Consider the following 26,853-nt stretch of genomic DNA (forward strand, 5'->3'; position numbering starts at 1 on the left):
CATATATCTTCCAGTTAAAAATCCGGATTGGTCACTATGAATCATTTGACCCAACACTTGCATTAATCTATTTGCCAATACTTTAGAAAAAATCTTATAATCTATATTCAGTAAAGATATGGGTCTATAATTCTTAGGTAGCGTCAGATCTTGACCCTCCTTTGGTATTAAAGCTATAAAAGCAGTCCTCCAAGTAGAAGGTACCTTCTTACCTAACAATATACTATTAAACAATTCCTGTAAGGGTTCTAACATTTCTTCAATTAATGTTTTATAATAAACTGCAGTAAATCCATCTGTGCCTGGAGCTTTACCAACCTTTAATTGCTTAATTGCTCCCTTAATCTCCTCAACTGTAATTAGACTATTCATTTTTTCCCTTTGATTGTCAGACAATCTGGGAAAATATGCTTCTTGTAAATACTTATCTATTTCTCCTTTTTGTATTTTTTCAGAGGCATACAGCTTAGAATAGAACTCCAAAAAGCTCTTCTTAATAAAATTTTGTTCAAATGTCACTTTGCCCTTATAATCTATTTTCTCTATAATTCTTGATTTCTGTTTTTTCCTTAATTGATAAGACAACCACCTGCCAGGTTTATTTGCATTACGAAATGTGTTATATTTCATATACCTTAAATTAATTGCAGTCTGGTCAGCTATTAACATGTTAAATTGTTCCTTAAGCATAGTTATAGATACTTTTAAATTATTATCCAACGGATTCAAAATAAAAGCCTGTTCTTTAAGTTTAATCTCCTCCTCTAAATCTTTTCTTTTTTGTGCTTGCTTTCTCTTATGAGCAGTATTCATAGAAATCAAAATGCCTCTCATATAAGCTTTACTAGCATCCCATACTGTTGAAATCGAAGTACCTTTATACCTATTTAACAAAAAAAATTCTTTCAAATAACCCTTACACTTCTGAACATTTATATCATATCTAAACAAATTTTCATTCAATCTCCAAGATCTTCTCTCCCCTTCTTCACGACATAGTTCCATCCACACTGGGCTATGATCCGACANTCCACCTCATCAACCCGCACTGCAACACGATCTACATTATCAGCCAGAGCTTGCAATGCAAACACTATATCATCTCTCATCTCAGCATTTTTTTCTTCAAGTTTTTCCTCAAGTTTCTCCTCAAGTTTCTGTTCAAACTGTTTAACAGTGTCTTTTAAAGCATCTTGTAAATCTTTCAATGTTAAAGCTGGCAATGGAGAAGAGGGTGGAGGAGTAGGTTTTGTTTGCTGTGATATCTGTACAGCTGGAGAAGAAGAGCTCAAGCCTTTCTGAGGGGGAGGGAAAGTTCCCCCACGCTTTGAAGCCATTTTACTCTTCCCTTCTTCTCAAATTTAATTTAAATAATACAATGTCCATTAAAGTTGAAACTGCCACAAAAAATCAGAAACAAATGTTTGTTCACCTACAGTACCAATAACTCTGAAGCAATAATAGACCAGCAGAAAGTAAAAGCAAAAGTAAAAGTCCTCAGTAAGTGAAAGTCTCTATTAAAGAGCAAAACGCCCTTCCGCAGCCATTTTTCCCTCTTTTTTGTTCTCCTTCTTGGACTTTAAATCTTGATGGAGAAGTAGTAAAAACAGAGCTAAAGCTCTTGTCCGTGCCTCTCCCAAACACCTGGTTCACTCTGTCTGCTCCAAAATTTACTCACGATCTCCTTTAAGCAGAGGATGAGTCCGTGTCTGGCTTCGTTCTAGGAACGGAGGCAGTCCAAAGCGCGGAGAAAAATCCCTGACTCCGGGGGAACTCACTTCCACCCCCACAGCTATAAAACTGTGGGAGCTCAGGAGTTCTACCCCTATCTGGGAAGCTCTCTCCCCTTCCCTTTGCCCGGGAAGGGGATTCAAGCCGCGGAGCAGCTGTTTGGCGCTGCTCCTGTGGCTTTTACGCGTCCTCGGAGCAGGCGGCAAACGAAAACGCCGCCATCGGCACAGGAACTCAAACCAGAAGTCCAGTGAGATGAAATTTCTGATATGCAAAGTAACTTTGTTTTATATCATTATTGTACCTCATACACTTAAAAGTCAAGTCTAAATCCTTTTATATGTTGAATAGTTTTAAAAACCATGATAGCAATGTTTATTTCCTCCTACCCTATATTATATTTTTACATTTTTGTGCATTTTTGAATAATTTTTGAAATTCAGACAACTATTAGGAAGGGCTATGTTTGAGAAACCAGTAAGGGTCTTCTTAGATTCCTACAGTATCAGAGATGCCTGTCTGTGAAAGTTGGCACCTCCATCTTCAGGCATGTAATAGCACTGCATTCTTTGCTCATTATATAAATGAGGAAAGGTTTACCATCAGCCCGATCCCCATGATTTGAAAGCCCCATCTGCTACCATGTCCTTATGGAGTGTTTCTTTGAAGAGAGATGTGATAGCAACTGACTTATAAATAGGGATTTATTCTGATGAGTTCTTCTTCAGGCCAATTCTGCTTACATCCAGGGATATAACTGACTAGTGGAGTCGTAAGAAGTATTTTGAATTTGGAATAATTCAAAATGTTCAGTGCCAATGTTTGACCTTCCCGGTACTGTTTTGAGTCCAGAACAGCCTGATTTTGAATGCAGAATCTCTCTTTTGATTTTAAAAACTGCTGTTTTGTGCTTGAAACACTTATGGAGTAGTTAAGATCACTATTTCTAACTCAAAACATTGTATACCCCAGTTGATCATTCCTGCCTCCAGTGTTGGTTTAGGCCCTCCTTGAAAAGTGTTCAGATATTTCCAACTTTGTTCTCTGGCTTGAGGAAACCATAGTGTATTTGTGAAGAATTTTTGATCTTGGTCCCATCATACTGGTAAAAAGTGCATTATATAAGTCAGTAAAAAGGCATGTTTTAAATAAAGGAAATATGGAATGTCTGAATCAATACTCTGAATTGTGTCTGCTTAACTGGTCATCTAAACAGTGACAAATAATTGCTTTTTATAGATTTATTTTGTAAAAGAATTAGAGACTTTTTCAGGTAACCAATTTATAATTAATGTCAGGAAAGAGAAAAAGAGAAGAGAAATTAAAGGAGAAATTTTAGTCTCTGGAACTAAAGTTTAATCTATATCTGAACCTGCATAAATATCATTTTCAAAGACATAAAAGCAGAGGCTGAATTAATTGGTTTTGACACAACTGCTGTGCTGATACACCCCTGGGAATTTAACTCTCTGTATCTGTGTTTATCAACCTTTGCAACATTGAGATATGTGGACTCCAACTCTCAGAATTCCCTGGTCAGGATATTATTGAATGCTGAAGTTGAGAAAAACTGTCCTAGATAAAGTATATTTAGAAGAAACATTTAAACCAAGTAGTGTTTCTCTATTTCTACAGGATGTTAAAAAAGGAATAAAATCCAAGTGATGTACTTCTGCCCCCAAAGCTAAAAAAAACCCCCAATAGTTTATATGCCAATGTTAATTCATTCTGTTGAAGGATTCAATTTGAAATAAAATGCAGCCTGTACCAAGAGGCAGTTACCATGTTTCCCGAAAATAAGACCCACCCCAAAAATAAACCCTAGCCTGATTTTTTGGAAGTGATTTGCTCCATTTCCAAGGGCCCCATTCACAAGCAGACAAAGCTTCCAGTCTCCTTCTGGGCAAAAAGTGTTTGGGTGATTCGCTCAGTTTCCCAGCACCCCATAGGTGCCCAAAGACTTTTCGCCCAGGCAGAGAAATGACAGAGACTGGAAGCTTTGTCCGCTTGCAGATGGGGTGCTTGGACATGGAGTGATTTGGTCCATTTCCAAGGGCCCCATTTGCAAACAGACGAAGCTTCCATTCTCCCTCTGGGTGAAAAGTGTTTGGGCGCCTATGGGGCACTTGGGGTCAGCTCCATCCCCTCCCCCACCTGCCTTGCCTCATGGCAGCATGGTGTGGCAGGCCACATGGCCTCCTGCTGTGAGCGACCGCAGAAGTGGACTGGCTGCCATGCAGGCTCCTGCTGAATGGGGCTGTTGGTGCCGCCGCCGTGAGCCAAGGCAGGTGTCAGAAAAAAAATAAGACATCCCCTGAAAATGAGACCTACTGCCTCTTTTGGAGGCAAAACAAATATAAGAGTTTTATTTTCAGGAAAACATAAATTAAATGACTAGCATAAATTAAATGTCAATTAAGTGTTAAAAACCAAAGGTATTTCACATTGTCAGAGTTTTGCTTTGTAAATACTTGATTTACTTAATCAATTATTCCTTGCTGTTTTCACTTGAGTTGGTGGCTGTATAAATTCTGTGAGTGCTTGATTTATTGCTCACCTGCTTTCTTTTTATTCCTGCTGCTCTGTACACCATTTTCCTCTGATTTCCACAGCCCGAAAATGTTGTATTGACTCTTCAGGTAATTTTTTTTTGTTGTTATCTCACACACCTTTTGCTTCTAAAATACCATGAATATTTATATTTATATTTGTATTTGTATATTTATATTTGTATATTTATATTTGTATATTTATATTTGTATATTTATACACTTTATATACACTCCTGTCATGTTTTGGTTAGTCTAAGACAGGGGTCTCCAAACTTGGCAATGTTAAGACTTGTGGACTTTAACTCCAAGAAATCCCCACCCAGCTATGTTGGCTAGGGAATTCTGGGAGTTGAAGTCCACAAGTCTTAAAATTGCCAAGTTTGGAGACCCCTGGTCTAGGGAATTTATACATGGAACAGCAACAAATATACCATGTTTCCTCAAAAATAAGATCCGGTCTTTTTTTTCTTCCTCCAGGTCTTATTTTTGGGGGGAGTCTTTTCCACTCACCTGGCCACAGCGGCACCAACAGCCCTACCCAGCCAGCCCTCTTCTGCGGCCAAAGGAGCAGCTGAGAATGGAGCTCCGGCCTTCATTTTGCTGGCAGAGGTCTTCTGGAAAGGCCTCTGCAGCTGAGAACTGAGCTACGGATTGAATCCATAGCTTGGTTCTCGGCTGCAAAGGCCTTCCAGAAAGGCCTCTGACTGCAAAATGCAGCCCGAGGATGCCACAGCCCGAGGATGCCGGTGAGGACAGGCAGGTGTCAATTCATGAGAGGACTGGTAAATGAGTGCAGGGTGTGTGGGGCAACTCCACTCCTCCACCCCTGCCCTAGCTTGATTTTTAGGCCTGCGCCTCACCCCAAAACTAGGGCTTTTTTGGGGTAGGGCATACAGTATATTAGGTCCATATCCAAAAATCAAGCTATGGCTTATTTTCGGGGTAGGTCTTACTTTCGGGGAAACATGGTAGTATTCTGAGATCTTATGGAAGCACTTTTTGCTTTTCATGGAACCCTTTTTCATGGATTTAAACTGTACTATGTACACCATGATGGTTCTCTTGAAGTCTCAAGAAGGTTCAAATATTTCATGCCCCTATTGTTTTGGAAAAAAAGATCCAGAGTAGGTCAGAGGTAGCATAAGAGTGATCTGTTTGACTGGAACACTTTCACCCGTGCATTGATGCTGCTGAAGTTACACTTTTGGAAAGTTGTTGAAGCTTCAAATGTGCTTTTGTGTTGAGTTGCTCTCCTGTGTGCTCTTTCCCAGAATTGGCAGAGGAGAGAGGGGCTAGTAGTGCCTTCTGCCTCTCCTGTCTAAAGCTCAAGAGTTTGCATCCAATGGATGGTAGTTCCCTAATTCAAGAAACAGATCAAGCCCTTCCTTTCAAGTTGTAACACCTGCTACTTTCTCTAAACTACAGGCAGTTTACTATGAAATCGGGTTCATAATCTCAGCTGTCCTCGGAATCATATTTGTCCTGTTGCTTCCGCTGATTGGGCTCTGTTTCTGTCTGTGCCGGTGTTGTGACAATTGTGGTGGAGAAATGCACCAAAGACAGAAAAGGAATGCCAACTGTCGGAGGGGCTGCTTCATTAGCCTCCTCTTGGTAGCTACATTGCTAAGCAGGTAAGCTAAACACAGAGTAAATTTGAGTTGACTGCCAAAGAACTAAATCTGTCTATTATTTCTGGAGAATTAATTGGGTCAGGAATCATACCCACATATTTAGAGACTTCTAATATTTTTTCATGATAGTTATCAGAAACTTTAGGTCTTCATGATAGAGATGTATTCCAAATTTTATTACTAAGTTGGATTCAGTCCCCCCTGGAAAGGCAGAAATCTAAAATTGTAAACCATTTTCACTTGCACTCTTCTGGAATTTATTTTGTCGTAAACTACATATATATTTATCTCCTGTCTCAAGACAATACAGAAAAGCCCCCTAAGACATCCTCAAAGAAACATCTCAATGCTTTCTTGGAGAAGACAGGCCTGCAGCAATCTGAACAAATGAAACTATGTATTGATTTCTTGTTAAGAACAGAACAATACAGTTGGAAGGGACCTTGGAGGTTTTCCAACCTCCCACCCAAGTAGGAGATCCTATACGATTGCAGACAAATGGTTGTGCAGTAGCTTCTTAAAAACTTCCAGTGATAGAGCACCCACAACTTTTGGAGGCAATTAACCACTGGTTAATTGTTGTCACTGTCAGGAAAGTTATCCTTAGTTTTAGGTTGCTTTTCTCCTTAATTAGTTTCCATCTGTTATTTCTTGTTCTGCCTTCAGATGCTTTGGAGAATAGAAACTGAAACAGAATAACAGATTTAGAAGGGACTTTGGAAGTCTTCTAGTCCAACCCAGTGCTCAAGCAGGAATGCTATACCATTTCAGACAAGTAGCTGTCCAGTCTCTTCTTAAAAGCCTCTAGTGATGGGGCACCCACAACTTCTGAAGGCAACCCATTCCACTTGTTAATTGTTCTCACTGTCAGGAAATTTCTCCTTAGTTCTAGATTGCTTCTCTCCTTGATTAGTTTCCATCCATTGTTTCTTGTCTTGCCTTCTAGTGCTTTGGAAAATATGTTGACCCACCTCTTCTTTGTGGCCGCCCTCCAAATATTGGAAGGATGCTATCATGTCACTCCTAGTCCTTCTTTTCACTAGACTAGACATACACAATTCCTGCAACTGTTCTTCATATGTTTAGCCTCCAGCCCCTAATCATCCTTGTTGCTCTTTTCTGTGCTCTTTCCAAAGTTTCAACATCTTTTTAATAATCTGATGACCAAAGCTGGATGCAGTATTCTAAGTGTAGTCTTACTAAGGCTTTATAAAGCAGTACTAATAATTCACATAATCTTGATTCTGTCCCTCTGTTAATGCAGCCTAGGATTGCATTGGATTTTTTGGCTGCTGCTGCACATTGCTGGCTCATATTTAAATGATTGTCCACTAGGACTCCAAGAACCCTCTCACGGTTACTGCTATTGAGCCAGTTTTCCCCTAATCTGTACCTGTACATTTAATTTCTCTTGTCCAACTGTAAAACCTTACACTGAATTTCATTTTATTAGATAGAGCCCAGTGTTCAAGTCTGTTGAGATCTATCTGGATCCTGACCCTTTCGTCTGGGGTGTTGGTTATTCCTTCCAGTTTAGTGTTATCTGCAAGTTTGATGAATTCTTCTTCTATTCCCTCATCTAAATCATTTGTGAAAATGTTGAAGAGTACTGGGCCTAAAACAGAGCATTGTGGTACTCCATTGCTTACTTCTCTCCATATGGATGTAGTACCATTGAGGACTACTCACTTGTTGTGATTCCTCACCAGCCAGTGGATCTGGCAGCTGAGTCTGAGGACTTAGATGAGGAGGAGGGGCCTGGAGTGACACTGGAGTCAGAGGAAGGCTCTGAGGAGCACCAAGACTCACACTCAGACAAGGAGGCCGGCCCCTCTACTCATGCTCGGGCAGAGACACAGCTGTTTTGGGAGTCTGAGTTAGGCGACGAAGAGGAACAGCTGGGGCCAATCCCGGATGCATGGATGCGTAGAGAAGAAAGACGAGCAAGGCAGGGGAAGGCAGTGAGGCGGCTCAAGAAGCAAAGGAAAAGCCATTAAGAAGCCACGCCATGGCTGGATTATAAAGGGGGAAGGTGTGAAAGGTGCTGGTTGCTGAAGGCAACCATTCGTGCTGAGGATTTTTGTGGATTGTGTTGCTTGCCTCTGAAGTCTTGGACATTGAATCAAATATGTAAAAATAAAAGGGGTTTGTTTTTTCTTGCGGGTCCTACCTGGTTCCATGAAGAGGGGTTTCTTCTTGTGAGTAAAATGGTTGAGCAAGTATTCAAGTAGGCTGGGACAGAGCATCACTGAGTATGGTTTGTCAGCCAGTTACGAATCCATTTGGTAGTGATGCTGTCTAACTCACATTTTTCTAATTCACCAAGAAGTAGGTTTTGATCTACTTTGTCAAATGCCTTATTGAGATCCAAGTATACTATGTCCACTGCATTTTGCTAGTCCACTAATATAGTCACTTTGTTAAAGAATGAAATAAGACTTGTTTGACATGACTGGTTTTTGACAAATCCATGTTGGCTTCTGGTTATAACTTTGCTTGCTACTAAGTCTTCGCAGATCTGTTGCTTGATTATCTTTTCCAGGATCTTCCCAGGTATTGATGTCAGGTTGATTGGTCTGTAGAAGACAAATAAATCTCATTATTGTCCCTAGAAACATGATGATATTCACTGATCTCCTTCAGAGTCCAAAGTACTAAAGACAAACATTCTCATTCTGACTTTTGCCCTTGTTTTGAACTTAACAACATTTAATAGAAGGGATGAAGATATATACAGATATTAGCACAGTTCCCAGTTTCATCCCCAATAGCCCTCTGATTTGTGTGAAAGATGCACAACAGTAGTGGTGGGTGGACATGTCTCTAGCATGTTGGAGAGGACACTTCTTTGCAAATGTTTTATGGAAAGACATGGTTGATTAACTGTGACTTTTGCAAGATAAAAGATAATCATATATTCTAGGAGTAGCTCTTTAATCTGTAGAATGCTTGAAAAGTGAACACAGTTATCACCAATCAGTCTAAACTGATGGACTTTTAAATCATGGGCCTCTTATGGTACAAATTGCTAAATGGATTACCAAGAATTGTCCATGTTAAATTCATCAAATCATTAAGAAATGTTGTTATCTAAATTTATATCTTAAGCTTTGTGGCAAAGCTTAAGGCAGCTCACATAAGGATTTCCTTTTATTTTATCCCAGAAAACAGCAACCTACTGAGGTAGGCTGGACCAATAGAAACTTCTCAAAGTAGTTTCTATGGCTGACCTGCCCTAACTTGGTCCTCTAGGACAGGGCTTTTCAACTGGTGGTATGCGTGCCATCAGTGGTACTTTAGTACCTGGCTGGTGGTACGCAAGCTCTAGCTAATTATAGTGGGGGAGGGAATCAGTTAAAGCAGAGTTGCACAGATATGGATTAGATCAGCTGAAGCTGCAGAGCTTGGCAGAATCCCCAGGATCTGCGCACGTGGCGACATGGCAATTGGAGCTTCCGGTGCACCCGGAAGAGGAGGAGGGCGGAGAGAAGAGAAGGTATAAAAGGGGCAGACCAAGAAGAGAAGAGGCTTTTCTTACAGAAGCAGTGAGGAGAGACAGAGTGAGTGGCCTATTTTTGGAGGAAGGGTGAATGAGCAGCCTGTTTTGGGGAAGGGTGAGTGAGCGAGTGGCGTGATTTGGGGGGAAGGGCGAGCAAGCGAGTGGCGTGTTTATCAAGCACGTGTTTTCAGGCAAAGGTTGAGTTAGCGAGTGGCATGTTTAGCAAGCATGTGTTTTCAGGCGAAGATTGAGTTAGTGAGTGAGTGGGCTGGGCAGGAGCCCAGGAGAGCAGCTACAGCTGATCCATGTTTCTACAGAACCTCCCAGAAGCGCGGATCAGCTGTAGCCTGGCGCTGATCCTAGGGCTTCTGCTAAATTAGCAAGCAGCATGTTTTCCAGTGAAGCGCGAGCAAGTGAGCTGGACAGGAGCCCAGGATCAGCGTGCGCAGCTACAGCTGATCTGCGCTTCTGCGGAACTGCCCAGAAGTGCAGATCAGCTGTAGCCTGGTGCTGATCCTGGCGCTTCTGCTAAATTAGCAAGTAGCATGTTTTCCGGCGAAGCGTGAGCAAGTGAGCTGAGCAGGAGTTTGGGGTAAATATTAAGACAGCCACAATTTATTTTCCAAATCTGGATGAAGGAAGTTTAGAAAGCTTCAAATGGGAGGCCTTCCTTGTTCCTAGATATCAGGCTGAGGAGGGATAGGAAAATCTTTTTTTGTTTGGGGGACAGAGGGGCTCCATTGGATGTGGCTTTTGGTGGCCTTTTGTGGGAGGAAGAGTGGAGGGTTAATTGCAGAGAGGCAGGCACAAGTTTCCCATTAAAAGTGTGGTAAGTGGGTACACTTTTTTCCTGTTTTTTGGGGGGGTCATTAAGTTTTTGACATCTTGCTAAGCCATTGGTGGTACTCAAATATTGTCATGTCCTAAAGGTGGTACAATCTGTGAAAAGGTTGAAAAGCCCTGCTCTAGGAAAGCAAGACTCTTGACACCATTTGTAGCGAAAATAATACTTTTACTAAAAGCCAAGTGGTTATAGTAAATCAAAGCCATGACTGTGGTTTTGCATGTGAAAGCTTCCCAGTAAAATTTCTCTTTTTTGTTCTACCCTCCTGTTATCTCCCGATTGTCCAGTTACATTTGAAGAAGTAGTTTTCGTAACTGTCCCTGCAAAGACAGGTTAGATTGTGAGCTGTTGCCTTCCATTTCCCAATCCCATGACCTTGGGACGGCGAGCCATTGTCTTGGGACAGCATGATGCTTAGTTTTGGTTTCCCCTTTTCCCCAGCTCCCTCCTCCCATAGTTCATGGCAGGCTGCCATCTAGCAAAGCAAGGCTGGAGTGGAGGATGGCAGTTCTGACAGGATAGAGGAAAACTGAGATCTCTCTCCTGCTAATCTTAATTCTTTCACCACTCAAATGTTGCACTGGAAACATTTTAGAAAACTGAATTTGATCTTTTGTATTTGAACCAAAAGATTAAAGAACCAGTGACATGGCTCTTCTGACTTTAGATATGACTGTTGTGTAATTCTTTTTTGCAAGCTGCTAAAAGCAACCATATTAAAATCACAGAATCATAGGGCTGCAAGAGACTTTGGGGATCTTCTAGTCCAGTGATGGCGAACCTTTTAGAGACAGAGTGCCCAAACTGCAACCCAAAACCCACTTATGCATCGTCGAGTGCCGGGTGGGTATGGCCCATTGGGTGGGTGTGGCCCATTGGGTGGGCGTGGCTGCAGTGGTAACGGCAGACTGGGTGGGACTAAAAAGTTCAATCAATCAATTCCAAATTTGCAAGAACTTTTTTTTCCCCCGCGAGAAGTTGAAATTGACTGATTGAACCTCTTTTTTTTTTTGCACATGGCAGCGGAGGCCTAAAGCGAAAAGGTTTTATAAAACCCAGCTGAAGGCCTAGGACTGGGGCGACGGTGTGTGTGCCCACAGACAGGGCTCTGAGTGCCGCCTCTGGCACCTGTGCCATAGGTCGCCACCACTGTTCTAGTCCAATCCCCTGCTCAGACCTTACTATATCCTGGACAAATGACTGTCCAATCTTTTCTTGAAGGCCACCAGTGATGGAGTGCTCACAACTCCAGGACATAAGCGGTTCAATTGATAAATTATTCTTACTATTAGGAAATTTCTCTGTAGTTCCAGATTGGATATCTCTTGAATGAGCTTCCATCCATTGCTTCTTGTCCTGTCCTTGGGTGTTTTGGACAGTAAGTCAACCCCCTCCTCCCTGTAATAGCCCCTCAAGCACCAGAAGACAGCTATCAAGTACCAGAAGACAGCTGCTAATCCTTTTCCTTATTAGGTGGCAGCATAGGAAGCAGTATCAGATCAGGGGGAGAGTAGTTACTAAACTAAGTAGGAAGGTACAAGGAGAGGGGGAAAGGGGGAGGAAAAAGGAGCAGAAAGTTAGATAAGGAAGATAGAAAAGATAAAGGAAAAGAAGAAATTGGGGTAAGGAAGAAAACACCAGCAACACAGCAGCGTAGTGAATAAATGGCTACACATGGAGTTGGAGGCAGCCGGCAACAGAGAACAACAGATCCAGCTCAGGAGCCAATTAAGCAGCCCAACACTGGAAACTGAGAGCAGCGAACAGGCAGCTGAATAGCAGACAAGAAGGGAGGCTGTTGGAGGCAGTGAACTGGTGGATCACAATATATTCAGGAATAGCCTAGACCCATACTCCAATCTAGGCAGCCCGGCTCAAGGGAGCAGCCAGGCATCCCGATCCAGGGCCCAGGAAACTAGAGGCAGCCCAACTACCACAGCCCTCACCCTGCATGTTTCCAGCCCCTCAACCCTTCCCAGTGACTTGCCCCAGGTGGAGGACTTGTGGAAGACTTGATTCACATTCCCTCCCCAGCGAGATCAGCAGGCTCCCTCCCCCCACCTCCTGCTAGCCTGGCAGCCTGTCTGGTCTGGCAGAGGACAAAGGGCCTGGAACAATCTGTCAGCTGTGAGAAATTGGTGGTGGCAAAAAACGTGGAAGGGAGAAACACAGCAGCAGAATCAGTGAAGGGGAGAAACGCAGCAGCAGGATCAGTGGAGGGGAGATCGTAGCAGCAACAGAGATGGGCAGCACAGCAGCAGCAGAGGAGCATCGAGTTAGAGAGCTCTGATCTCTAGAGCTGAGTGGCCAGCTGACTGGAGCAGACCAGACAGTGGAGCTGAGCCAACCGGAAAGCTGAATGGCAGACCACACAAGAGCAGAGATGAGGCCGAAAAGACTCGAACACCGAAAGACAGAACGGAGGTGACAGAGAAAACAACAAGAGGCCAGAACAGCGAACAATGGAAGTGAAGGCAAAAATTAAGCTTGAGGTCCCAATAGGAAGGGAGGGCAAACCCCAGTAGAGAATAAAAATAAATACAGGACAGAAAATAAAAGATAAATAAATAGGCAAATAATAAGGACAAGAGTGGAACATTAGAAATCAAGGAAGAAGAGGATTAATAAAGAGGCAAATCTTAACAAGGTAAATCTTAAATAATAAGGTAGGGAGGAATTGGAGCTCAAAAACTTTAAAAAAACAGTGGGAAGAAAAGGATAAATAAAACTAACATAATAGTAAGAAGATTAAATAAATAAAAGGTAGAAAAACAAGCACAAAAAGGCAGAAAAAAGGATAGGGGAAAAATAGGCATAATTACCTAGAACAGAGAAGGTAGAAACAAGGCTAACAGCAAAGCACATCCACCAACCAAAAAAGAGGGATTTTCAAACAACAAACTCATGGAACAGCGACTGATATTATTGTGCTATGCAATACATGTTCCATGTATGTGCCTTTGCCCAAAGAACACCCAATTTATACATGCATTAAATGTAAACTATGTTTACTATTAGAGGAAAAAGTAAGGGATTTAGAGGAAACTCTAGCCAAACTCCAAACTATGCAAGAAAGCTATACCCAAATTGAACAAAATAATGAACAAATAACTCCCTGAGGAATTTGACCCTACTGATAAAACCTTAGAAGAAGACAAATGGAGATATCTCACACATAGAAGGAAACACAATAATCAAAGAAAGAAGCAGCATAGATCTAATAAACCCCTACTGCCCTATCTAATGAAGCAGCCCCATTAAAACTGAGCAATCGATTTCTCCCCCTAGATGGAAATATGCAGGCCCACAAACTCCCTCCCCCAAAGAAAATATGCAGACACCTAGCAAAGAAACATCACCAAATATCCCTTAAAAAGTCACATCAACAAACACACCTGAGATAAACAGAAAAGCACCCCAGACTGCACCCCCCAAAAAAGGAAGGTGAGTGTTGGTAATAGATTCTATTCTCAAAGGAACAGAACTAGCCATCTGCAGACCGGACATTCAATCTAGGGAGGTATGTTGTCTCCCTGGAGCAAAAATCTGAGAACCTAACCAAAATAATTAGGCCCACAGATTACTACCCTTTCTTCCTCCTTCACATTGGAATGAATGATAAAAAAAGAACCTGAGTACAATAGTGAGAGAGTATAAGCAACTAGGCAATACAGTTAAGGTGCTAGGAGCACAAGTAGTGTTCTCATCAGTATTCCCAATGAAAGGCCAACACCCATTGAGGGGAAAAAAATTATAAAAATAAACCACTGGCTAAAGGGTTGGTGTCACCAAGAAAACTCTGGTTTTCTGAACCATGGACTGCATTTCCTATGCGAAGGACTCTTGGCAAGGGATGAGCTGCATCTTATGAAAATAGGGAAAAATGTACTCAGAAAAAGACTGGCCCAATTCATCAGAAGGGCTTTAAACTAAAATTGAGGGGGAAGGGTGACCAATCCTTAGAATCTCTAGAACAAAAAACCAATCATAAATCCCAAGAAAACAAATCAAACAATGAGGTAGGGCAGTGATGGCGAACCTTTTAGAGACCGAGTGCCCAAACCGCAACCCAAAACCCACTTATTTATCGCAAATTGCCAGGGCCGCATCAGAACTGTGGTGCCCTCGGGGGGGGACGGAGTGCCTCTGAGTTCCGCCTCTGGCATCCAAAAATCGGGGACGCAAAAATGGGCCACCATGCTGCAAGGCGCAAAAACAGCCACTGTCATGCCGTGGGGTGCAGATACAAGGCGCTGCACCATGCAAGAACGGGGAAGGGCTAGTATCACGCAGGCACTAGCCCCACCCCATTTGCAGCGCATGCGTGCTCGCGGCCCCGTGCATGCATGCACGCATGTAAAATGCTTCCCCCTCCCTTTTCTTCCAGCCCACCAATCAACAATGGTTGGTGACCTCTGCTCTACCACCTCTACTCGAGCTTACTAGTCGGCTGCTTCACCTCCTTTGTGCTGGGCGGGGCTCCTGCTCAGGGCAGCAGTGCCAGCCTGATGGACCTGCTGCTGGCGGTGGTGGCGCACGTGCCAACAGAGAGGGCTTTGAGTGCCACCTTTGGCACGTGTGCCATAGGTTCGCCACCACTGAGGTAGGAAGTGATGATAAAAAAGAAAAACTCAAACAATTAGGAGATGCAGGAAATATACCCACAGAGAGGCATAAAAGTCTTAAATGGTTATATACAAATGCTCAAAGCTTGAGGAACAAACAGGGTAAACTAGAAGCAATAGTACATGATGGCAGGTATGACATAGTTGGCATTACAGAAACCTGGTGGAATGAAATCCATGACTGGAATGGACTGGTGGGTGAATACAAATTGTTCAAAAGAAATAGATCTACAAAAAGAGGAGGGGGAGTTGCACTATGTGTAAGAGAATACTACATATCTACAGAAATGCACGTGATCAAAGATAAAATCACACCAGAATGCAGGGCTTTTTTTCAGCCGGAACGCGGCGGAACCGCGTTCCGGCACCTTTTTCCGGGCCGGCCGCACCGGAAATAGCCCCTCCCAAATTTTACTTGCATTCCTGTTCTCTAAAGGGGCGGTCCTAGGGTTTGATGAGGGCGTGGCCAGGTTTGAGTTCCGCCACCTTTTCTCCGAGAAAAAAAGCCCTGCCAGAATGTATATGTCAATATAAAAGGGGGGGAAAAATTGCCCTAGCTGTATATTACAGGCCACCCAACCAATCAGAAGAAATAGATGAATTCTTTGCCAACCAGTTAACAAATGTATATAGGAAGCATACCACAGTAGTAATGGGAGACTTCAACTATCAAGATACCAACTGGGAGACAAACTCTGCAGCAAGTGGGAGATCAAACAGATTCTTAACCAACCTAGCCAACAACTCTGTCATTCAAAAGGTAGAGGAGGGAACTAGAAGTAAAGCTATACTGGACCTAATTCTTAATAATAGAGAAGAAGTGATACAGGGAGTTGAAGTTGCTGGAACTTGGGTGAAAGTGACCACGTCATTCTAGAATTCAATATAATGCAAATATAAGCAATAGAAAATAATTCAACCAGTGTCTTAAACTTCAAAAGAGCTGATTTTAAATTCAGCGAGAACCTAGGAAAGATTCCATGGATGAAAAGCCTAAAGGGAAAACAACTCAAGAAGCGTGGGAAACTCTGAAAAATGTGATCATAAAAGCCCAGTCCAGCACAATATCACTGAAAAAGAAAAACAAGAAATTCAGGAAGAAACCAGCATGGCTGCACAAAGATCTCTCAGACAAACTGAAAGACAAAAAAGACAAAAACAAGTACAAAAAATGGAAAGAGGGACACATAACTAAGGCTGATTATTAGCAGATAGCCAGAACATGCAAAGACGAAGTCAGGAAAGCAAAAGCTCATAATGAACAAAAACTTGCAACAGAAATCAAGGACAATAAAAAAAGTTTCTTTCAACATATTGATAACAAGAAAAAAGTAGGTCCACTAAAGGGAGAAGATGTCAAGGAAGTAACAGGCAGTAGGGAGAAAGCAGAGCTGCTTAACTCATTCTTTGCATCAGTCTTCACAGAAAAAGAAAGTATAGCAAAAAAACCCTGCAAAAGACAAACTAGAAACAAAAATTAAAATAAGGTAAGAGAACACCTATCCGACCTTGATGAATATAAATCACCGAGAACGAACAGATTACATCCCAGAGTTCTGAAGGATCTAGCAGATTTTATCTCAGAACCATTGCACCATATCTTTCAAAACTCCTGGAGCACCAGGGAAGTACCTGAGGATTGGAAAAGGACTGATGTGGTTCCCATCTTCAACAAAGGGGAAAAAACAGACCTAGGAAACTAGAGACCAATCAGTCTAACATCAATACTTGGGAAGATACTGGAAAAGATAATCAAAAACTGATCTGTGAACAACTAGAAACAAACAAAGCACAGGTTTGTTAAAAACAGATCATGCCAAACCAATCTTATTTCATTTTTTTAATAAATTGACTAAATTAGTAGACCAGCAAAATGCTGTGGATGTAGTATATTTAGACTTCAGCAAGGCATTTGACAAAGTAGACCACAATCTACTTCTTCGTAAGCTAAAAAAAAAGGTGGGATAGACAACATCACTACCAGATGGATTTGTAGTTGGCTGACCGTACTCAGCGAGTAGTCCTCAATGTTATTAAATCCACATGGAGAAAAATAAGCAGTGGGGTACCACAAGGCTCTATCTTAGGCCCAGTACTCTTTAATACCTTCATAAATGACTTAGATGAGGGAATAGAAGGGGAACTCATCAAATTTGCAGATGACACTAAACTGGCAGGAATAGCCAGTCTCCAAAGCACCAGAGGGCAGGACAAGAAACAACAGTTGGAAACTGACCAAAGATAGAAGCAACCTGGAATTAAGGAGAAATTTTGTAACAGTGAAGACAATTACCCAGTGGAACAGCTTGCTTTCAGAAATTGTGGGTGCTCTATCACTGGAGGTTTTTAAGAAGAGACTAGACAGTCATTTGTCTGAAATGGTATAGGTTCTCCTGCTTGAGCAGGGGGTTGGACTAGAAGACTTCCAAGGTCCCTTCCAACTTCTATTCTATTCTATTCTATTCTATTCTATTCTATTCTATTCTATTCTATTCTATTCTATTCTATTCTATTCTATACATACCTAGTCATTTGTCATAGAGTTTAGCCTCCAGACCCATATCATTTTTGTTGCTCTTGTTTGCACTCTTTCTAGGATATCAACATCTTTTTTGTATCATGGTGACCAGAATTGGATGTATTATTCTAAGTATTGCCTCACTAGTGCAATGTAGAGTGGTACTATCACGTCTCGTGATCTTGATGCTATCCCTCTGCTATACATCAATTAATTAAAATGTGGTCCTGAGAATCAGAATCAGAAGTAATACTATTTTTCTAGCTACATTAAATGCTGGAATACCCTTTAGAAGCATCTCATATAAGTGTCCCCACTGTGACATATCATGGTATAATTATCCCATCATCTTGTTTAAAGTAGTTGTATGCCAAGGAAACTAAACATTACACTGCAATTATAACTTGCATCTTCTAGTAAGTCATATTTAAAGTTACCAGACTTCTGAATATGTAGACTCCATGTATCTGGTGTGACAAGTCTAAGCCACCTAGGCTAAAGAGGAGATCTGGGGAAAAGATGAGAATCCTTCCTAAGCAACACATTGTAGTTCCCAATGAGCTGCCCAGTTGATAAGGAATTGCACAACCAGAATTTTTCAAACTCCAAGAGTCCCATCCAGTTGTATTTCTTATGGTTGCCCAGAGTCTTTTGAAGTAGGTGGTCATAATAAATTTAATAAAATGGGTAATTACCAATTTTCTTTTTAAACCACAGTTGTTTATATGTAAAACTTGTGAAGTCTTTTCCTCCAGCAATGCTTGAAAGGAGATTGTGGATGCTGAAATAACAATACAGAACAACTCAAGAGTATTGAATATTGTTAATTTTTGTTGACTAAGCCTGCCAACAGTGGCTCTTTCAATTTTCGCTCCCCTTATTCAGATTATTTGGACCCTGCCCAAAGATATGAACTTAAAACCATTCTTCAGTATTATCATAAGATTAAATCATTAAGGTAGTCCTCAACTTACAACCATTCATTTAGTGACCATTTGAAGTTACAATAGCACTGAAAAAGTGACTTACGACTGTTTTCACACATACAAGTGTTGCAGCAGCCTCATGGTCATGTGATCAAAAGTTGGATGACTAGCAACTGGTTACTATTTATGATGGCTGCAGTGTTCCAGGGTCATATGATCACCTTTTGCGACTTTCTGACCAGCAAAGTCAATGGGAAACCCAGATTCACTTAACAACCCTGTTAGTAACTTACCAACTGCAGTTATTCATTTAACAGCTGTGGCAAAAAAGATCATAAAGTGAGGCAAAATTCACTTAACAACCATCTCACTCAGCAACAGAAATTTTGGGCTCAATTGTAAATGTAAGTTGACGACTACCTGTATTACATACACTAACTTGGCTCTCTAAAACAGATATTAACAGACAGCAACATAAGTGGCCACTTCAATATCAGAAAATAGTTCCCTGATAATTTTACTGTGCTTTGGAATCAGATAACAATATTATTTAACTCTGCAAAAATAAGAATAATTCTTTCTTCTCTTGCTACCTAGTATTGGGGTGTTTTTTGCCTATGCTGCTAACCAGCATCTCACAAGCCAAGTCCAAGGAGCCAGGGGACTCATAAGCAATAATTTCAGAGACCTTCAGATGTTCCTGAATGGAACTCCTGGGGTAATGTACCTTTTTCTTTTGGGTGGCTTCGTGTCCTGTTAGGAAAGTAGGCATGCCATGATTCTGTGGCTGGATTCAATTTTACATTTACATGATAGTACAAGATATTTAAAATATTAAAAGCATGCCACTTAAAACTGAGCTCCTATTTAGCAATTGATTATATTGATTGTAGTGTGCACCACTAATTGCAATATTGCATAGCACTTTTATTTTTAACACTGTTCCAGTAAGTGTGGGAATCTTGCCATAATAAAAATGATCATCTAAACTTTTGAGTGGGATGTGGCTCACAGTAGAAGATCTGTCTGATCATCCATTACCCTCAAATGCCTCTAGAAAAAAAACTTCTATTCAAGTTTACCAGCAGTTAATATTAAGAGTTTATATAGTCATCATGATTCCCAATCAGGCTATGAAGTAGACTGGATATTGAAGTGTCATCTATCTCATAAAGCTAGAATTCAAGAGCTTTTGTGATGCTGCAAGTGAATATTACTGCCTTGGTATACATGGGTATGTGATCAGTCCTATGTTTGTTGCTTTCTTTGTAGCAAATCGACTATTTGGTGAATCAGTATAACATTACCAAGAAGAAAGCGCTTTCTGATCTTAATAGTAAGTATATTTTTAAGAGACTTGGATCCAAAGGAGCTTGTTCTCATAGTTTTTGCTCTTCACTTTGCTAAGGATTACAATATTCTCGTTATGTACAAAGCATGTTATCTAAACACTAAGTCTAAAATGCTAAATAACAGAAATATCAAAGTATTAAATAACTCATCTAGGTGTAACACAATGAGTTAAGATCTAAAGGAACTTTGGCAGGACAATTATGAGGCTATAATTAGTGTTAATTAGTAAAGGAAATTATTTTCAAAGTGGTTTCTGTAAAGCAGGGGTGTCAAACTGCCAGCCCGCAGACGCGTCACATGGAAGCCACGCCCACCCCATTGCCAGCAATGGCAAAACCGGCCTGATATGTTGCGCGACATCACGTGACGTGGCGAGTTTGACATGCCTGCTCTAAAGGATTTTTTTTTCAGCCAAGGAGAAGCATCTCTGTGCTCTCACAAAGAATGTCCATCCAGGAATGTTTTTTCCTGTTAAATTTATTTAGCGTGTGGCATATCATACATGGACTAGCAATATATCTTAATATTTCACCTAGATTAGTAAAACACAATAAAACAGCAGTCTCTAACCTTTCTGTCTTGGCAGCGCAGGGGGAGAAGAGATGGTTCTGTATGAGAGGCAGGAGTGTGTGAGAGTATAGCTCCATTTGTGCACAAATGGAGCTTGTAGCGTGAGCGCCCACCACTCACACAAGTGGAGCTACGTGCATGAGAGAGAACCCGCCACTTGCACAATTGGAGCTCCGCGCAACCACGCACTCGCCTGACACTCCTGCAGCCCAGTTCCAAATGGGCTATGGCCTGGTTTTGGGCTGGGGGTTGGGGACCCCTGCAATAAAATATAAATGTTAAAAAAACCAAGTCTAGGCCATCTGACTATTGAAGTGTAACATCGCTTACATTAAAAAAATGAGATATTGAACCATTATATGCCCTCCCCTATAGCCAGTCACGTTGTGATCTACAGTTTGATGTGAGACTCCACAGTCACACTGAGGGGAGGATACTATGCCCATTTATATAGAGCAGTGATGGCGAACCTTTTAGAGACCGAGTGCCCAAAAACCTCCCCCCCACCCCATCCCTGCTCCACCCTGCCTGCTGAGCCACCCACCACCTCCATGGCCCACCACAGATCATCCAGGCAGCCCAGCAGTGCCATGGCAGCCATGCCCTCCGCCCGTGCCCTGCAGCATCATCTGTGCGCGACAGGGCACAAGGGCGGAGTCTTGTCCCCACTGCCCAGCTACCATGTCCTTGGCTGCGCTGCTTTGTGTGGGCCATGCCTGGGGGGCGACTCTCCTCTGGGGGGGCTGCTGGTGAGGAGGGGGCCATGAGAGATGGGGCTGGGGCAACGGTGCATGTGCCCACAGAGAGGATTCCGAGTGCCGCCTCTGGCACACGTGCCATAGGTTCTCCACCACTGATATAGAGAGTCCCAGCAGATGCCGTGTGAAGTGCAAATCCGATTTAAGATTGTCCATTGCTGACATGGAAGTTCAAAGCATTGAACTTTATTGTCATTTTTTCTGTATACATACTGGCACACATTAAAAATGAAATTCTGATGCCTGCTCTCAAAAGATAAACCTTTTCTTTTGAGAGCAGGCATCAGAATATGTGTGTGTGTGTATGTGTGTGTGTGTGTTTCCTACATTTAGAACTAGACAAATGAATTAAAATAGAATAGAATAGAATTGGAAGGGATCTTGGGAATCTTCTAGTCCAAGGCTTTTCAACCAGGGGTACACGTACCACTTGTGGTACATTAACAAGTGGCAGGTGGTACACAGCCCTGCCTAGCCAAGTGTAGTGGGGGAAGGAAAGAGCCAGCACAGGCAAGGACTTGCAGTGACAGAGTCCTCTGGAGCTGCAAAGGCCCCATGCTCACTTCTGGCTCACCCTCCCCCCTGAGAAAGGAGGAGGGGGCAGAGACAGGAGAGCCTATAAAAGGAGGCAGTTTGGGCAGGAGAGGGAGAGAGAAAAAAAGCAGCAGCCTTGGGAGGAGGCAGAGTCAGCTGCACAGGGGGAGGGGAGATCAAGCAGGCTGGCCATGAGCCGATCTACAACTGCTGTGGCAGCCACCTGTGCTGGCAGCAGCAAACAGGCAAGAAATGCAGTGGGGGACAGGTCACCCTCCAAGAGGAATGAAAAAAGGCAGCAATGGCTAGAGGTGAGGCACGGAGGAGGGAAGGAGATGGAGAGTGGAAGGATTCTTATGTGCTTTTGTGACTTTGAAGTTCTGGGATTTGTGCAATGAAGGCTTTGTGTTCTTAAGGAGTGTTTGGCAATTTCTATTTGGCTGATGGCTGATGTCTCGTGTTAGCTTCTATTGCTCTGCTGTTGTTAGCTGTACGTTTTGCTGCAAGGGATTTTGAAGTATTTTTCTCCTGAATGGATTTTGCCTGTAGCATTCCTTTACTTATGAATGGAGCCATTTGGGGAGGTTGCCTTAGCCGGCAGCCAGTACTTACATTTTTTTTTTCTTCCTTAAGTGCCAGCTGCACTCCTTACTTTCCTTTCTAGCCAGTAGCTAATTCTTAAAGGGGAATGTGCCTTTTTAAGCTAGTTCACTCAGCAGCTTATCTTTTTTTGTCTCTGGAGACCTTTCCTTGTTTGATCAATATATGGAAGAGGGAAAATATGGGGGGGGTTTTCAAATTCTTCCTTCAGAAGGAGATGGGAATGAGAAAAAGGGAGGCAGGGAAGGGAGGGAGGAAAGGAAGTCCCGCCATAGCACTTGGCCACCAGCAGCTCTGCCATTGACTTTGCTTGTCAAAAGGTTGCAGAAGGGGATCACATGACCCTGTAACCCTGTGACCAGTGGTTTTTTTTCTAAAAAAAAAAAGGTGCTGGAACTCACACACATCATACAACCCGCCTTGCCTACCCTACAAGGTTCCATCCAAAAAAGGTGCCGGAACTCGGTTCTGGGCATTCTATGAGAAAAAAAAGCCCTGCCTGTGACCATTATAAATATGAATCAGTTGCCAAGCATCCAAATATAAATCACATGACCCTGGGCATGCTGCAATGGTCATAAGTGTGAAAAATGATCATAAGTCATTTCAGTGCAATTGCAACTTTGACCAGTTTTTTTGGGGGGGTCATCAAGTTTTTGACACCTTGCTAGGTGGTACTCGAATATTGCCATATCCTAAAAGTGGTACAATCGATAAAAAGGTTGAAAAGCCCTGTTTTAGTCCAGCCCCCCACTCTAGCAGGAGAATCTATACCATTTCAGACAAGTGACTGTCTAGTTTCTTCTTAAATACCTCCAGTGATGGAGCACCCATGATTTCTGAAGGCAAGCTGTTCCACTGGTTAATTGTCCTCACTGTTAGGAAGTTTCTTCTTAATTCCCTCTCTTCTTTCTTTGGTCAGTTTCCAACCATTGTTTCTTGTCCTGCCCTCTGGTGCTTTGGAGAATAATTTGACTCCCTCTTCTTTGTGGCAGCCCCTCAAATACTGGAATACTGCTATCATGGCACCCCTATTTCTTCCTTTCTTTAGACTAACCAAATCCAAATCTTTTTTGTAGTATAGCAACTAAAATTGGTTGCAGTATTCCAGGTGTAGTCTTACTAGGGTTTTATAAAGCGGTACTAATACTTTACATGATCTTGGTGGAAAGGAGTCGGGGAGGAGGAGCAGTGACAGGCACCACAAACACTTTTCGCACCCAGGAGCTTCCATCGACTCTCCTCTCCCTCAAAGGAAAAGAAACAGTGGCAGAAAGGAGACAGATCTTTGCAAGGTAAGTGAGTCCGATGTAACAGGAAGGGAATGGGAAGTGTTCTGTTTCAGGAAAAGAGGCATTGAGATGAAGCAACGAGTTCCAACAGTTCTCCTTTATTGCAACACCAACAGAACAGATTTTAAAATGGTGCGGCCCCCTTTTATAGCCCCCCTGCACAATACCTTGCTGGCCAATCATTGCAAAGGCTGTGAGCAGCCTTTCTTGTCCCGGGCATCCACATGGTCTGCCCGGGCCAATCGCTGCAGCCTGTGCCTGCTGGCCCAGAATACCTTGCTGGCCAATCATTGCAAAGGCTGGGAGCAGTCTTTCTTGTCCCGGGCATCCACATGGTCTTCCCGGGGAAATTGCTGCAGCCTGTGCCTGCTGGCCCAGGACATAACACCCCTCTCCCCTTGGCTAAAATAATAAGGCACACTTATTATTTGAAATACTCCAACACTCCATTACATTGCTTACGTTGCATCTATATATACACAACACTACAGTCTTGCTACCGCCATGCTCCCCACTCCCCTTGAGCTGCATTACTTAACCCAGACTACTAGGCCTGCCCATGAACTGACAAGGACTGTACATAGTCTTGTAAGTATTTGGGAGGACCTCTGGCCCGCCCTGATCTTCTCATGGCTGGTGTGTGTGCCTTGCCTGTTAGCTCACCTGCCAGGCTAGGCAGACCAGGACTTTGTTGCCCCAAAGACCCAGGGGACCCACCCAGCTGCTGACTGGTTGGATCTGCTAAATCCAAGCCAGGGTTGCTTGGGGGGGTGGAATTCCCCAAGTCCAGTGGTGGGGTGGAATTCCCCAAGTCCCCAATGGACTCCTCTTGGGACCCCTGTCCCTCGAGCCCTAGACCAGTAGCTGGAGTGGCCTGAGTGCCAGAGGCCGGAGCTGCCTCCATGGCGAACCCCCTTTCTGCGGACTCCCTGTTTGGAGCAATAGCTGAAGCCTGGGGATGTTGGAGAGACCGTGGTCCACAATCGTAATTGTGGTCCTTCCCCCCCGAGAGCAGAGCTAGGAGCGGAAGAGTTGCTGGGAAGCCTCCAGCACAGTTGGTCAATGTGACGTCGGATCACACGACCATCGTCCAAGGCCACTTCGTATGACAGCGGCCCAGAGACCTTGCATACCACTGCTGTGACCCAGAGATGTCCTGGTCCATAGTTCCTTGCCCAGACCGGATCTCCCACTTGTAGTCTCCTAGGTGCCTGCGGCTGTGACACCTGTGAAGCCACCCGGTCTGGGTGCAATCTGTCCAGTTTCGTGATGTGGCGGTGACCCCAGCGGAGTTCAGCTGGGCTCTTTCAAGTAGCTGTGCAAGGTGTGGTGCGGTGGCAAAGAAGAAAGTCCGCTAACCTGTGATGCCAGGTCCCATGTGTGATCCTCTTTAAGGCATCCTTGGTTGTGCGCACCATTCATTCAGCCTGGCCGTTGGAAGCTGGATGGAACGGTGCAGATGTGGCATGCCGGATCATGTTGGCCTGGAGGAACGCCTTGAACTCGAACAACGTGAATTGGGGCCCGTTGTCGGAGACAAGGACATCTGGAAGTCCATGTGTGGCGAAAATCCCTCTCAGCACCTGGATGGTCCTAGCAGTGGTAGTGGAGGAGACAGGGATGACCTCTAGCCACTTGGAATGGCTGTCCACGAGAATTAAGAAGAATTGCCCCTGAAAGGGCCCAGCGTAGTTGATATGGACCTTCGACCATGGGCTATGAGTCTCCTCCCACCTATGAACTGGGGCCTGGGGCATCTCCGGCCTTGACTGTTGACAAACAGTGCACCCGTGGACCTGGGCCTCGACATCTTTGTCGAGCCCAGGCCACCAAAGATGGCTGCGTGCTAATGCCTTCATCCGGACTATTCCCGGATGTCCCTCATGCAGAGACTGCAGGACTCTAGTCCTCAATGAGGTTGGGATTACTACCTGGCTACCCCATAGGACACACCCCTTGAAGGTGGAAATCTCTTGCTTCCTCTGCCAGAAGCTCTGGAATTCTGAGCCTGGACATGTGTCAGGCCATCCAGACAACGCCCAGGTCAGCACGTGTGTTAGCATGTGATCGGTGGCTGTTTCTGCAGCCACGTCCCTAGCACTGAGGGGAGATTCAGGCAAGTCCTGAATAGACAGGATGCAGTTGGCAGGTGCTGGATCTGCCTCTATCTGCTGTAATGGCAACCTGCTGAGACCATCTGCATGACCCATTTCTTTGCCTGCCTTGTGAACCAGTGTATGGTCATATGCAGACAGGAAGATAGACCACCTCAGCATTCGTGGGGATATTATGTGTGGGGTTTGTTTGTTCGTTGTGAACAACCCCAGCAGTGGCTTATGGTCTGTAAAGACCGTGAAGTGGCGGCCATATACGAAGTCATGGAACTTCTTTATGCTAGCCACTATGGCTAAGGCTTGCCTATCTATCTGTGCATAATTGCGTTCAGCTGATGATAGGGTTCTAAAGTAGTATACTATTGGGACTTGCGTTCCATCTGCCTTCAAGTGACTGAACACAGCCCCAATCCCATAAGGGGACGCATCACAGGCGATGCACACTGGCAAGTTCTCATTGAAGTGCGCGAGGACCGCATTTGAAGAGAGCAAGGCCTTGACCTCTTTGAAGCTGTTTTCATGTGCTTGTGTCCACTGCCAAGGGGCCTGTTTGTCCAAGAGCCGGTGTAACAGCTCAGTCACTGCAGCCTTGTGAGGAAGGAATGAGTGATAAAAATTTAGCAGTCCCAGAAAGGCCTGAAGTTCGCCCTTGGATTTGGGACTTGGGGCCTGCTGAATTGCTTGCAGCTTGGATTCAGCAGGGTGGATGCCCTGAGCATCAATGCGGAATCCTAGAAACTCCATGGAGGTAACCCCGATCTTGCACTTGTCTTGCTTAAGCTTCAGCCCTGCTTGGCAGAAACGTAGCAAAACGGCTCTCAGCCTTTCGGCTAAATTGTCAGCTGAATCCCCAGCGATGAGGACATCATCAAAGTATGGGCAAACGCCAGGGATATTTTGGAGCGTTCGCTCCATTACACTCTGGAAGATGCCAGGGGCCACGTTTACTCCAAATTGCAATCTTTTTACCTTGAATGCCCCCCTGTGAGTCACTATAGTTTGGGCCTCGGCCGTTTCCTCATCAACTGGCAATTGTTGATAGGCCTGAGCCAGGTCAAGCTTAGCAAAGATCTGGCCCCCCCTGGAGGGAGGCTAGAATGTGATTGACCACTGGTACTGGGTACGAATGCTGCTGCAGCACTTTGTTAAGCGTGCACTTGTAGTCCGCACAGATTCGGACTTCACCATTGGCCTTCAGTAGCGTAACTATGGGCGTTTCCCATGGACTACTGTCCACAGGCTCTAAGATACCCTGCTGAATCAGTTTATCCAGCTCTGCATCTATTTTACCCTTTAAGGCAAAGGA

At 43.6% G+C, this 26,853-nt stretch overlaps 1 protein-coding gene across 1 annotated transcript in view; it reads left to right on the plus strand.

Annotated features, from left to right (window-relative positions):
* Window positions 1-26,853, plus strand: part of PROM1 (prominin 1) — a 185,930-nt gene that overhangs the window by 72,246 nt on the left and 86,831 nt on the right. The window contains exons 3-6 of the mRNA XM_015821550.1: window positions 4,344-4,370; window positions 5,709-5,914; window positions 18,924-19,044; window positions 19,599-19,662. Of these exons, the coding sequence (XP_015677036.1) occupies window positions 4,344-4,370; window positions 5,709-5,914; window positions 18,924-19,044; window positions 19,599-19,662 (418 nt within the window). The remainder of the gene's footprint in view (window positions 1-4,343; window positions 4,371-5,708; window positions 5,915-18,923; window positions 19,045-19,598; window positions 19,663-26,853) is intronic.

Source organism: Protobothrops mucrosquamatus, unplaced genomic scaffold, assembly GCF_001527695.2.
Source record: "Protobothrops mucrosquamatus isolate PMUCROS unplaced genomic scaffold, P.Mucros_1.0 scaffold1347, whole genome shotgun sequence".
Taxonomy (NCBI): Eukaryota; Metazoa; Chordata; class Lepidosauria; order Squamata; family Viperidae; genus Protobothrops; species Protobothrops mucrosquamatus.